This window comes from Somniosus microcephalus, chromosome 6 (assembly GCF_052327205.1).
Source record: "Somniosus microcephalus isolate GS21.2 chromosome 6, FLI_Smic_1.0, whole genome shotgun sequence".
Lineage (NCBI taxonomy): Eukaryota > Metazoa > Chordata > Chondrichthyes > Squaliformes > Somniosidae > Somniosus > Somniosus microcephalus.
The window spans coordinates 254,474,810-254,488,549 of NC_140992.1; the positions used below are offsets into that span (position 1 = coordinate 254,474,810).

The 13,740-nt window shown below is 52.9% G+C and overlaps 1 protein-coding gene across 1 annotated transcript in view; it reads right to left on the reverse strand.

The window, feature by feature from the left end:
• Window positions 1–7,100: 7,100 nt before the first annotated feature.
• The window catches only part of hsbp1b (heat shock factor binding protein 1b), a 41,650-nt gene continuing 35,010 nt past the window's right edge, over window positions 7,101–13,740 (reverse strand). The window contains exon 4 of the mRNA XM_085991765.1: window positions 7,101–7,349. Coding sequence (XP_085847891.1) covers window positions 7,332–7,349 — 18 coding nt within the window. The 3' untranslated portion in view covers window positions 7,101–7,331. The remainder of the gene's footprint in view (window positions 7,350–13,740) is intronic.

A 13,740-nucleotide genomic window follows, 5' to 3' on the forward strand; every position in this document is an offset into this window, starting at 1 on the left:
CCACCCCACTGGAAACACTGGAGAGGTGACTCATGTTGTCCCCTCCTTGCCACTCCAGGAGCCACGTGGCCTCGTCTCCCGGAACGGTGTGGGTTTCTTGCAGGAAGCACACCGCATACTTCCCGTCCCGAAGGACCGAAAAGTTATTAAATCTGCGGCTAGCTTCCCTGCTGCTGTTGATTTTGAGGCTGGCTATGGTTATCATCATTTCAGAAGCATAAACCAACCCCTACTTATCACTAACGGGGGAAGGAAGGGCAGCCGCTAGTCGACCGCCACTTCCTTAGCAGCCCAGTGAGAAACAACCGGAACTGACGCAGCTCGAGCGGGCTCACGCCCGCGTCCTCGCCCATGGTCTTGTAGGCAACGCGGGCCGACCCGATGAGCAGCGCCAGCTCCGACCATCTGTCGAGGGCCCGCCGGGTGCTTTGGCGACCCTGGCACGTGGCCACAAAGTCCCGGAGCTCCCTGATGGGAATAAGAATGAGGGGGGTCCCGGCGAGGGGCGCGAGGTCATCCATCGCCTCATCGGCGAAGGAATCTAAGTCCTCCTCCGCCCTTACCACCGAGTCCCCGTCCTCCTCCGGGGGGTCGCCACTGGCGGCCGAACCGTCCGCCACGCAGTGCGCATTGGACGGCCGGCCCCGCCTCCGCCCGGATCCCACCCCCAGGATCGGTAGCGGAGGATTCCTCCCTGGGCTCCTCTAGGGGGGCCGGGCCAGAAGACGGCAGCAGTTCGGAGACCCCCTCCGCCCCAGGCACCGGAACGACCGGAGAAACCAGAAAGACGGGAGAGTACGTGGACCCGACCTCCTCCAAGTCGCCCGGCGCCGGAGACACAGACAGAGGGCCCTCCTCTGCGACGCCACCGGCCTCCGACCCAGCAGATGGGGTAAATTGTTGACAGACCTCGACGAAGTCGAGCAGCACCTGGGAAAAGTCCGGGCCGCTCTGGGCGAGGTCATCTTCCGCGAGCTCGCCCGACCCAGACCCCAAGCCGCCCGACCCGTCGAGGGGCAAAGCCACCGTTAAGGGGTCAATGCCCACCGCGGGTTGTTCCGCGACCCCCCCCACGGGCAGGGTCTCGTCCCCATCCCCGGGAGGCACAAACTGGGCAGACGCCTCTGCCTCAGCCTCCCCAGGGACAGGCGACCCCTGCCGTTCGCCCGCGATGGTGTTAGCGGTGGGGTGGGGCGCAGTATCCGCGGCGGGCGATGACTCCCCCCGACTGGAGGGACCTTCCTCCTCCCGGTCCTCCTCCTCGTCCAGGGGGTCGCGCCTTCTCTTGAGCACGGAGGGGTAGAGGGAGGCCTCCATTTCTTCAGGGGCCTCCCCTGCTCCCTGCGGTGGAGCGAGTTCTTCGGGTCCCCCGGGCCCGAGCCCGGCCGCAGGTTCTAGTGTACCCGCCTCAGCGGTCGCGGCCACGGGCTCAGGCACGAGGTCCCCCTCACCTCCGCACTCCGCGATCAGCGCGATGACGCGCTCGGGCGTCAGGGGCTCCAAATTAAGGGGGACGCCCTCCACGGGGGGACCCACCCTGCGGTTTTTGGTTTTGTACCGCGCCTTCTTTCCGACCGGACCTCCCTCCTCCCCCCCGCCGGAGGCCTGGATGGCGATGGCCTCCGACGACGACCGCGCCCCGGTGGCATTTGTTTGGGAGGGGGCACGGCTAGACCCGGAGGGAGGAGCGGCGGCGACGCCAGCCTTGGCCACGCCAGTCACCCTGGCGGCTTTGGAGGCGGGGCAGTTTTTCCGAACGTGCCCCACCTCCTTACAGGCGTGGCACCGCACGCCGTCCGTCGTCCAGAAGACGCGGTATGGGGTCCCCTCGTGGAGGACCGTAAAGGCCGCGTCCGTCTCCCCCTCCCGCGCCAGCTGGATAAATGCCTGGCGCCGGAAGGAGAAGACATGGCGAAGGCTGCTCACCCGGAATCCGAGCGGGATCGGAGAAATCCCCGACCTCACCTCCCCAAGTTGGTATAAGTGGGGGAGGAGGAGCTCACCGGCGATAAAGGGCGGGACGTTTGACAGAACGACCCTCTGCGCGGTGGCCTCAAGAGGGTCCACCGGCAGGAAGGTCCCGCCCACGGTGAGCCCCTTGGCGATGGCCAGGGCCACCGCCCGCTCGGACTCCAGGAAGAATACAGCCTTCCCATACATCTTCGAGGCGGCCACTATGGCCGGAGGGCCGACAACCCCAGCCATAGCCTTGACGCACGCCTCGATGGTCATGTTGGGGTGGGTGTAGCTCTTCACCCCAAGCTTCTTAGTCATTAGCCGGAACGGCGACGGGGCAGCAGCAGCAGCGGAAGCGGCCGAGGCTTTGGCCGTCGCCGCCGCATAAGTCATCGCTGGCCCCGTCACCGCCGAAGAAGTACTGGCCATCATGGGGTGGTTCTTAAAAAAGAGCTACACACACCCCAACTTCGTCACAGGCCTGGAGGTTTTTAATGGCCTCGGTAAGAGAGTCCTGAGCAGAGGGAGCGTAAATGTACTGGGCCACCTCTCCCCTTGATGGTATAAATTGGGAGGGGGCCCTTTCTTCCCTCTGCTCAATTGGTAATAATAGAATGAGAAAAGAGGTGCCTTTTGGAGAGGCAGAGAGAGGACAAAGAGAGAGAAAGAGGGGGGGTGGGAAGGAGGGGGGGCCGCAAAGGCAGGGTCCCCACTTAAAGATGGTAGATGGTGGGTGGGTGTCGGCAGGGTGCACTCCCCCGATGGTAACACGCAAAGTCTTTAAGCTATAGGCTGGTCTTCGGGCAGGGGGAGAGGATGTCTTCGCCTGGGTAGGCTGGAGAACGCCCAAGGTCAGCCCACACCAGGTCTTCTCGATGCGCAGGAACAAGCTTCACCTGGGCAGGCTCCAGCCAACCCAGGCCAGGCTTTCGGCCCGTCTTCTTTTCCTCCCCCTGCCTAGAATGCAAAAGTCTTTAGGGGGAATACACAGAGACACCCACCTGCAGATGTTAGAGTTGCAGCTCCTCCCCTCCTTCCAAGTGGAGCTGTTTGTATCCTCTCTCCCTCTCTCCCTCTCCTGGGCTGGAGGCCGAATTGGGAGGCAGTGCTGGAAAAGGCCTCTCCCGTTCTAATGCTGGCCTCCTCCTCTGTCCTCCACTCCTTCCTCTCCAGGCACCTCTGTAGATGATGTAGATGGGTTGGTGTGGGTAGGTTGTAGTGGTGGTGGCCTGGGATCACTCCTTCCTTCCACTCTACTCCCAGACCAAGGCAACCACACACTCTCCCCACAGCAGCAGGAGCAGCTCAGCAACACAACCTGCTCCTCTGACTGCAAGGTCCAAAATGAGCTTGTGTGAGGGTGCCGGTCAGTTGCTTCACTAACCCCTAGATGGCACCTTCACTGGTTGGTTTCCCTTTGTTAATTGTTACTTGTTTCTCCTGTTTATTACTTAACTGCCTTTCATCTGGTTTATTGGTTTCACCTGGTTTTGCTTGTATTTAAGTTCTGTGGTTTCTTCCCTCTAGGCTCAGTCCTGACAAGGGAGTTAGTCTTGACTAGGTGCTCTGTTTCGACAAGCCATTTGCCTATGTGGTAGCTTGCCTTGACAAGCCGGTTGCCTTAGTGGTTGCTTGTCTTGAGCTCCTATGTCTATAACTGTTTATCTGTGTTATGTTTTGCTTGTATTAAGTTCTGTGGTTTTTCCCTTTGTTCTCGGTCTTGACAAGGTGCTGACAAGTTGCTCTGTCTTGATTAGGTGCTCAGTTTTGGACAAGCCGGTTGCCTCACGGTAGCTTGTCTTGAGTTCCTATCTTGACTAGCCATTTGCCTATGTGGTAGCTTGTCTTGAGCTCCTATGTTTAGTAACTGTTTACCTGTGTGATTCTAGTAAAGTACTGTTATTTAAGACTGCATATCTGCTTCTCGCCTTGTCTGTCTGCACTTGGGTCCAGAACCAGCCTCGCCCGGACAGCACGGCCCCATGTCTACACGGCCCCGTGACAGCAACTCTGACAATACGGAATGCTTGCCTTTATTAGCCGTGGCATAGAATACAATGCTTCAACTGTATAAAACACTAGGCCTCAGCTAGAGTACTGCGTGCAGTTCTGGTCACATTACAGGAAAGATGTGATGCACTATAGAGAGGGTGCAGAGGAGATTTACAAGGATGTTGCCGGGAGTAGAGAATCTTAGCTATGAGGAAAGACTGGATAGGCTGGGTCTGTTTTCCTTGGAACAGAGGAGGCTGAGGGGAGACCTTATTGAGGTGTATAAAATTATGAGGGGCATAAAGTGGATAGAAAGGCCCTATTTCCCTTAGCAGAGGGGTCAAAAACCAGGGGGCACAGATTTAAAGTAATTGGTGGAAGGATTTGAGGGGAAATTTCTTCACCAGAGGGTTGAGGGGGTCTGGAACTCACTGCCTGAAAGGGTGGTAGAGGCAGGAACCCTAACCACATTAAAAAGTACTTGGATGTGCACTTGGGATGCTCTAACCTGCAGGGCTACGAACCAAGAGCTGGGAAGTGGGATTAAGCTGGATAGCTCGTTGTTGGCCGGCGCGGACACGTTGGGCCGAAATGGCCTCTTCCCATGCTGTAACTTTTTATGATTCTATGATTCATCCGTAAGCATCTTACGATCCATTAGTTGACTAAAAATGTTTTATTTCCTTAAAGAAATTGGGCAAGAAATTCGGTATAGCCGTGTTTGGGGCGCTAGTCCTGGCGATGCGCAAAACTTAACGCCAAGTGCACTTTCGCGCCACCTAGCGCGATGTTGGGTCGTTGCACCCCTGAGGGTGATTGCGGCACAAAATCAGGCGCTGCACGAGACTCCTAAGGCGCTAACCCGGCGGCGCAACCCAATTTCGCAGCAGCGGGGCACAGCGCAGGTGCTGTCAATAATCACTTACCCCGAGACACACTGGCGCCGGACAGCTCTTAAAGGGGCGGGTCGATTAGGATCACCAGACACAGCACTTCCTGGCAGGCCTTAAATTCGGCGCTAACTTACCTGAGGCGCTCCAGCCTGTCAAGACATGGAGAGGGTGAGGCAGAGGGCGGAGCGCTTCACAGATCTGGCAATGGAAGCTTTGGTTGGCGCTGTGGAGCGCAAGCATGATATTCTGTACCCTGAGGATGGGAGGAGGGCTCCATATGCTGATTACCGGCGAGCTTGGAGGGATGTGGCCACCAGAGTGACCTGCAGAAGCGTGGTGCCCAGGAGTGCAGTTCAGTGCAGGAAGAAGTTCAACGACCTCACTCGGGTCGTCAGGGTGAGTACATTTTCCACGATCATCCTCATCCCTCCATCTGCACCTGACTTTATGGCTAGAGGGTGCCCGAACCCCCAAATGCCATCTGTCAGCCAGCACCCATGGCCCTTTCAGGAAACACACACACACATGCTGCTCAGTGTATGATGCAAGGGCTATTCAACCATGGGGGGCAGGTGATGTCTGCTCAGTGCAGCATGTTTCAGCACTTCCCGTCCTTTCTCCTGCAGGCGAAGCTGGCCAGGAACCAGCGTGAGCAGATGGCCACCGGAGGAGGCCGGCCTGACCTGCACATCCTCAGCGACCTGGAGGAGAGAGTGCAGAGGATTATGGGAAACCGGCTGAGTGGTCCTGTCGCCTCTGAAGCTGCCGACCCCATAGTGGCCAGCGATGGTAAGGCTATCACCTTTTTGATCTCTCTCCTACCACTTGTTCCCCCCACCAGCATGATTTTTCACTGTCGATCCACTACAGTACATTGCAGCACTTATGCCTCCCTCGCTGCCACCCTGTCCTCACGCTAAAGCCACTCCTGTACCTCCCTGCTTTCAGATGCTGATTCGCCGGGTGAGGAGGCGGGCCCTCAAGCTGCCACTATGAGTGACTCTGGAGGCGACGACCAGGAGGAAGCCGGAACATCCCAAGCACCCTCAGGCGAGCCAGCCCAACGGCAGACTGGGGGCACAACTTCCCTGGAGGGGGGCGGGGGGGACAGCTCTGAGGAGGAGGCAACTCCAGGCACCAGCGGGCTGCAGCAACGCGGGGGGGGAGGGAAGCTTGGGTGCCGTCTCCCCAGAGGGCGAGTCAGGCCACCAGTGCTGCTGCACAGAGCGCAGAGGAGGTGCGTGCCCTCACTGAAATGAGCGCCCAGGCTGGCCGGAGGCACACTGAGCTCATGGCTGCAGTGGCAAGGTTGGCTGAAACCATCGAGACACTAGCGAGGAGTGTCCAAGACATCGGCGCAGCACAGGCCCGGAGTGCGCTGGACTTCGGGTCAGCATTGGAAAGGTCTGTCCAGGGCTTCGGCAAAGCAATGGAAAGGAGTGTCCAGGGCTTCGCCGAAGCACTGGCACCTGCCATGCAAGTGCTGAGTGCTGCCACGCAGTCACTCGCTGGTCTCCTGCATACACAGATTGAGGCCACGCGACCATTGACTGCTGCCACCCTCGATGGCTCAGCCAGGATTACCCGGGGCCCTCAAAGCACCACAGCAGGCCAGCAACCTGTGCTCCATCAGATTGCTCCGGATGCTGAAGTGCTGCCCCATGGGAGTGCCAGTGTGTTGTTGGAGCAGGGAGGTGCTGTCCTCTCTCAAGAGGACAGCATTCCTGCTGCCACCACTGGCACTTCTCCACTGCAGCTGCCACTACCTGCAGGATTGCTTCCACCCATGCACAGGTGGAGCAGTCAGCAGCTGGGCCCTCTAGGCCCAGAGGTCGTCCAGGCCGCACCTCAGGGGCATCTGCGCTCAAGGACAGTCAGCAGGCCTCCCCCAGCCTTGCTGCAGCCACTGGGGTCACATTAAGGAGGAGCTGCAGGGAGGGAAGGGGCCAGAGCCGAAAGAGACCAAGATCCCCATCAGGGGAAAGAAGTAAAGGGTGGTGATGAAGCCTCTGCTGAGGTGGAATCAAGGCCAAGGAGGATGCTATGATTGTACTTTATGTTTTGGCCAGTCTCACGGGAGGGAGAGGCAACTCTTATGATTGTACTTTATGTTTTGGCCAGTCTCACGGGAGAGAGAGTCAACTCTTATGATTGTACTTTATGTTTTGACCAGTCTCACGGGAGGGAGAGTCAATAATGTGTCTGTGTGTTATTTTAGCTTTCTGTTCCTATTGCTTTTTCATGTTGGAAGGAAGCACATTTTTTGTAATAAAATACTTTATTCATTTACAATGGCCATGTTTGCTATTTACATGCATATTGCCCTTCACAGGCTTGGGGGTATGATGGCGGTTCCATTCCTGTTCTTGGAATGGCTACAAGCATTCCGTGAGAGGGGCCTAGAAGCGACTTCTGATCAGCCTCTGACGCACGGCCCTTCCAGTTAGTACCTCCCTCCCATCTTGGTCCTCCTCCTCCTCTGCTGGTGCGTCAATGTCTGGTGGCATTCTGTAAGAAATCACACAACAGCAGGTTATAGTCCAACAGCTTTATTTGAAATCACAAGCTTTCAGAGCGCTGCTCCTTCGTCAGGTGAAGTGGAGAGATGCATAAAAACACAGCTTATATAGTCAGAGAATAATGTCAGATGTTTACAGGTAATCTATCTAACTGCCATTTATCACACCTCGGCAGAGAGATAATCACAGCAATCAAAGGTGTAAATGGTGTCCAAACAGGTCAGTCAGGAAAACATTACATCAAAGAATAATGAGGTGGGGTCACAAGGGGTCAAATGTTGCAGATGCTGGGGTCTGTATGAAAAACAAAAACAGACAAAAAACATTTTTTTTGCTGGAAATCACAGCAGGTCCGGCCGCATCTGTGTGGAGAGAACAAGCCAACGACGACTCGAGTCTGGATGACCCTACGTCAGGTGGGGTTACATGTAGCGTGACATGAACCCAAGATCCCGGTTGAGGCCGTCCTCATGGCTGCGGAACTAGGCTATCAGTTTCTGCTCGACGATTTTGCGTTGTCGTGTGTCTCGAAGACCGCCTTGAAGAATGCTTACCCGAAGGTCGGAGGCTGAATGTCCTTGACTGCTGAAGCGTTCCCCGACTGGGAGGGAACACTCCTGCCTGGCGATTGTTGCGCGGTGTCCGTTCATCCGTTGTCACAGTGTCTGCATGGTCTCGCCAATGTACCATGCTCCGGGGCATCCTTTCCTGCAACGTATGAGGTAGGCAACGTTGGCCGAGTCACATGAGTGTGTACCATGTACCTGGTGGGTGGTGTCCTCACGTGTGATGATGGTATCTGTGTTGATGATCTGGCATGTCTTGCAGAGGTTGCTGTGGCAGGGTTGTGTGGTGTCGTGGTCACTGTTCTCCTGAAAGCTGGGTAATTTGCTGCGAACGATGGTCTGTTTGAGGTTAGGCGGCTGTTTGAAGGCGAGTAGTGGAGGCGTGGGGATGGCCTTAGAGAGGTGTTCGTCATCATTGATGATATGTTGAAGGCTGCGAAGAACATGGCGTAGTTCCTCCGCTCCGGGGAAGTACTGGACGACGAAGGGTACTCTGTTGGTTGTGTCCCGTGTTTGTCTTCTGAGGTGGTCTATGCGATTTTTCACTGTGGCCCGTCAGAACTGTCGATCGATGAGTCGAGCGTCATATCCCGTTCTTACGAGGGCGTCTTTCAGCGTCTGTAGGTGTCCATCGCGTTCCTCCTCGTCTGAGCAGATCCTGTGTATTCGCAGAGCTTGTCCATAGAGGATGGCTTCTTTAACGTAGTTAGGGTGGAAGCTGGAGAAGTAGAGCATCGTGAGGTTGTCCGTGGGCTTGCGGTAGAGTGAAGTGCCGAGGTGTCCGTCTTTGATGGAGATTCGTGTGTCCAAGAATGAAACCGATTCTGAGGAGTAGTCCATGGTGAGTTTGATGGTGGGATGGAACTTGTTGATGTTATCGTGTAGTCTTTTCAGTGATTCTTCACCGTGGGTCCATAGGAAGAAAATGTCGTCGATGTATCTGGTGTATAGCATTGGTTGACGGTCCTGTGCAACGAAGAAGTCTTGCTCGAACTTGTGCATGAAGATGTTGGCGTATTGGGGTGCGAATTTGGTCCCCATGGCTGTTCCGTGTGTTTGGGTAAAGAACTGGTTGTCAAAGGTGAAGATATTGTGGTCAAGGATGAAGCGGATGAGTTGTAGGATGGCGTCTGGAGATTGGCTGTTGTTGGTGTTGAGTACTGAGGCTATCGCAGGCATTGGCTGGGTACGTAGGATAGCGAGGTTATGGAGCATGCAGCAAACAACGACGAAGTGCGAGACTCGCTCAGGCGAGTACTGCAGTGCTCCCCCGGAATGGTCCAGACAGCGGAACCGCTGCTTCAGCACGCCGATTGTGTGTTCCACAATGTTCCTCATCGCCTGATGGCTCGCATTGTAGCGTTCTTCAGCAGGGGTACTGGGCATCCAGAGTGAGGTCATCAGCCACGGGCACAGAGGATAGCCCTTGTCCCCGAGAAGCCAGCCTTCTGGGTGAGCCAGGGCCTCCGAAAGGCCTGCTACAGAAGTCTGGCGCAGGATGAAGGCGTCGTGGCTGCTGCCTGGGAACTGCGCATTCACTGCGAGGATCTCCTGTCGGTGGTCACAGACCAGCTGGACATTCAAGGAATGGAACCCCTTGCGGTTGCAGAACTCCTCCGGATTGAAAACAGGTGCCCGCAAAGCCACGTGCGTGCAGTCAATGGCACCCTGCACCATGGGGAAGTCCGCTATTGCAACGAAGCCCTCTGCGCGCTCCCGCTGCTTGTCTGGGGTCATTGGGAAGGAGATGTACTGCCGCCTCTTTTTAAACAGGGCATCAGTCACTTGACAGATGCAGCAATGTACCACAAACTGCGAGATGCTGGCTATGTCCCCAGATGTGGCCTGAAAAGAGCCGCTCGCGTAGAAGTTCAGGGCAACAGTCATCTTCACAGCCACCGACAGAGATGTCCTGCACCTTATCTGAGGCTGCAGATCTGTCCGAAGCAGGTGGCACAGCTCAGTCACCACCTCCTTTCTAAATTGCAGCCTTCTGACACACTGCTCCTCTGACATGTTCATGTAGGAAAACTGCTGTCGGAAAACCCTGCCAGCGTAAGGTCTGGTGTGGCAATGTCTGTTGGCCCTCCTCCGTCTGGCCATGGCCGCCCCCCTCTCTCTGCATCTCAGTGCCCTTTCTAGTTGATTCAGCAGCAGGACTTCCCCCTCCAATGCAGCCCCCATAATAAGTGCGCACAGGAAGTTTTCCCGTTGTAAATGCTCACCAATAGCAAGGCGATGGTCAGAAGGCTGAAGTTCCTCTGCCTGCGCGGGCTCAGTGGTCAAAAGGCTCTCTGTGTGCAGCTCAGCAACTCTTTGTAACTCACGAAGAAGTTGTGCTCCAGAAATGGCTGCCGCTTTTAAGCCACACCAGTCCCCTTTAAATAACGCCCCCCCAGGCCGAGAGTGATTGGGTAAGGTTCCATGTAAGCTGTCACTATTAGCGCCAGGCACTACGGAGGGGGGCGCCACTGAATTTCCGGTCCGGGGCGCCCAAAAGGCGTTGCACACTCAAATGACGTCATAATCTGCCTGCGCCCATGAGCGGGCGCTAAGATTTTGCGCCGGCACTAATTCCATGCTCAATAGGGGGCGAGGCGCTAGACTCCCTGCGCCCGGCCAGAAATTGGCTAGCGCCCAACTTCTCGGCCTCTTTAGGCGTTAATCGGTGGCGCTACCAACCGAATTTCTCCCCCATTAAGTTTTAATTCTCAAATGACATCAATCGAGGCAAACATTTCCCCAAAATTTTAAAGTCTCCCTCCTCGCAGTCTGTAAATGAGGCACAAAAGCCATTTATTGAATCACAGGAAAAAAATTAAGCTTTAAATAAACCTTATTCTTTGAATTCAACCAGGGTAGAGACAGCATTAATGGTTCCTTTCATGGAAATGCAATACTTTTTAGTATAAGCACTCCTAATTATATCACTCTGTCAATTAATATGTCAAGCTGGTTTTCAAAGGTGCTCATCGCAATTTGCATTTAAAAAAAGGTGTTCAAGAGGACCTTAAAAAGTGTGAATTCATTAGCAAATGCCATTCTGTTCTAAACGAAGTAGCCAAGCTGATTTTGAACATGCAGTCTAAAGAACTGAAGTTATATTGAATTACATGAATTATTAACAGTTTCTGCCACTTAATCACTAATGAGGAAGTTTTTTATAAAGATTAAATCATAAATAAAACAGCACCTTAAAAATAATGTTAAGATGAATCATGAGTCGTATTTTGAATGATGGAAAATATAATGAATACAGTGAAGTAAAAGTGACATTGAAAAGTGTTCAAACCTCAGTTTTTTTGATTATCCCTTTTCCAATCACAGCATAAAATAAGGATGAGAAAAGGATAGTCTTGGAAGAATTATAATGAAAAATATTTTACGTTTCAAACCCCCATTTGAAGGTTCAGAGTATTTATTTGAATTTATAGAAGTGAATTTAGCACTTGACAAACATGCCCTGATGCTGCACTTTTTGTTGAAATTTTATTTTATTTGACCGATTATAATATTTCTTCACACACTAACTGAAAGCAGTTGTCACACAATTCCAGGGTATGGACTTTGAGTGCTAGGTGTCTCACAATGTGTTATAAAGCTATAAGGAGTCCAGTAGGGCACTCCCAGTATGTTTCCAGAGGTTTGGGGGGGGGGGGGGTGCCTGGCACCAGGCAAAATTACCAGCCTTCCGATTGGCAGGAACCCGAGGTGCACCCTAATGGCATGGCTGCCTGCCATGGATACAAGTCTAGCAGGGCCAGCAGTGGAAGTTCTCAACAGGCGCATTCTGGCACTTATGTCCGGATGTTACTCCGCAGATTTTTTGGGGGCCCCAAATGTCTTTAGTTACTGACCCATTCCTGCCCTCCCTACACGCACACCCCTCCTCCATTCTAAGGATGGGAAAGATAGTTAGCTCACAGGTGACTGCCAGCGCCACTTTTATCGAGCTGCCATAAGGTGTGTCAGAGAGTAGTCACAAGGACACTGTCTTAAGAGTGTGCACCCACTATACAAATCATTCCCACCGGCAACTCCCAGATTTTGATAAGTTTAAACAGGGAAGATCAAAGCAAGTGAGAGTGACTAAATTTCTTGGGGTAGAGTTTCTGCTTTGAGAGCAGTCGCGAATCCGGGCGCAAATTGTGCTCAAAATTGCGCTCGTTTTCCGAAGTGAAGTCATAGCTCAAGTTTCCTTTCAAACTCATTTGCAAAGGAATAAAAGTTAAAATAAAACAGAAAAAGGAGGCTTATGACCAATGTTCCCTCTAATTTTTTTTCGGGTGCACGGCCTCTTTAAAGGGCTGTGCGGCCCATTCAAACTCCTGCGCATGCGCTTTTTTTTTACATTGTGAAGCCGGTGAGCGGCCTGCTTGAGACCTCGAGACCGCTGCGTGGCCGCGCAGCTTAGCGGGAACATTGCTTTTCGATTTTTATTAACGACCTAGGCTCGGGTGTAGGGAGCAGCATTATAAAGTTTGCAGATGATACGAAACTTAGCAATGGAGTAGATAGTGATGAGGATAGTTGTAGACTTCAGGATGACATAGACAGGATGGTGAAATGGGCAGAAGGATGGCAGGTGGAGTTCAATGCAAAGAAGTGTGAAGTTGTGCACTTTGGGAGGAGTAATATGGAAAGACAGTATCTTATAAATGGCACGATTTTATAGATAAGCAGAGAGACCTCGGTGTCCATATCAACAAATGCTTAAAGGTGGCAGGGCAAGTTGATAAGGTGGTTAAAAAGCATACGGGTTTCTTGGGTTTATAAATAGAGGAATAGAATATAAAAGTAAAGAGCTCATGCTAGAGCTTTATAAATCACTGGTTAGGCCTCAGCTGGAGTATTGTGGACAGTTCTGGGCACCACACTTCAGGAAAGATGTAAAGGTCGTAGAAAGGGTACAGAGGAGGTTTACCAGGGTGTTACCAGGGATGAGGGACTTCAGTTATGAGAGGTTAGAAAAGTTAGGACTGTTCTCCTTGGAACAGAGTTTAAGAGGTGACCTAATTGAGGTTTTCAAGATGATGAGCGGTTTCGATAGAGTAGATAGAGGAAAACTATTCCCTCCAGGGAGTGGGTCAATAACCAGAGGTGATGGATTTAAAATCATTGCCAAACGATCTAGAGGGGAGATGAGGTGAATTTTTTCACTGAGAGTTGTCAGGATCTGGAACGCTCTTCCTGAAACGGTGGTGGAAGCTGAGTCCACTAAATTTTTTTAAAAGGGAGTTGAACAGGTACTTGCGAATGAAGAACTTACAGGGTTATAGACAAAAATCCGGGGCGGGGGGGGTGCGTACGGGACTCAGCACGACTGCTCTTTCAAAGAGCCAGCACAGGCACGACAGGCCGAATGGCCTCCTTTTGTGCCAATCATAAACATAAAATCTTCCATGAACCAGCGCAATCGGGCAGTGTTTTAGAAAGTAATTGGTTTCCCCCCCCCCTTTCATTAAAAAAGTGGTAACCTGGTGCAGTTTTATTAATACAGCTGAAAATGGGATTTTTAGTAAGTGTCCAGACCACCTGTGAATCATTTACTAGTTTAATTGGTGTACACTAATCAGTTTCTTAGTAAATTAAATATTTTTTATTATTTAAAAACTTCTAAAAGGTGCCTACTAATGCCTTTGCACCTAAAATAAACAGTTAATTTGAAGAGCATCCTCAAAGATCTGTAAACGAGTACAATTGGGGGCAATTCACTATGCTCTTTAATTCAATCTGGGGGCATGGCCAGTTTTGTGGGCTAGGCCAGCTTTATTTATTCATTTTTTTTATTAGTTCCTGGGATGTGGGCGTCGC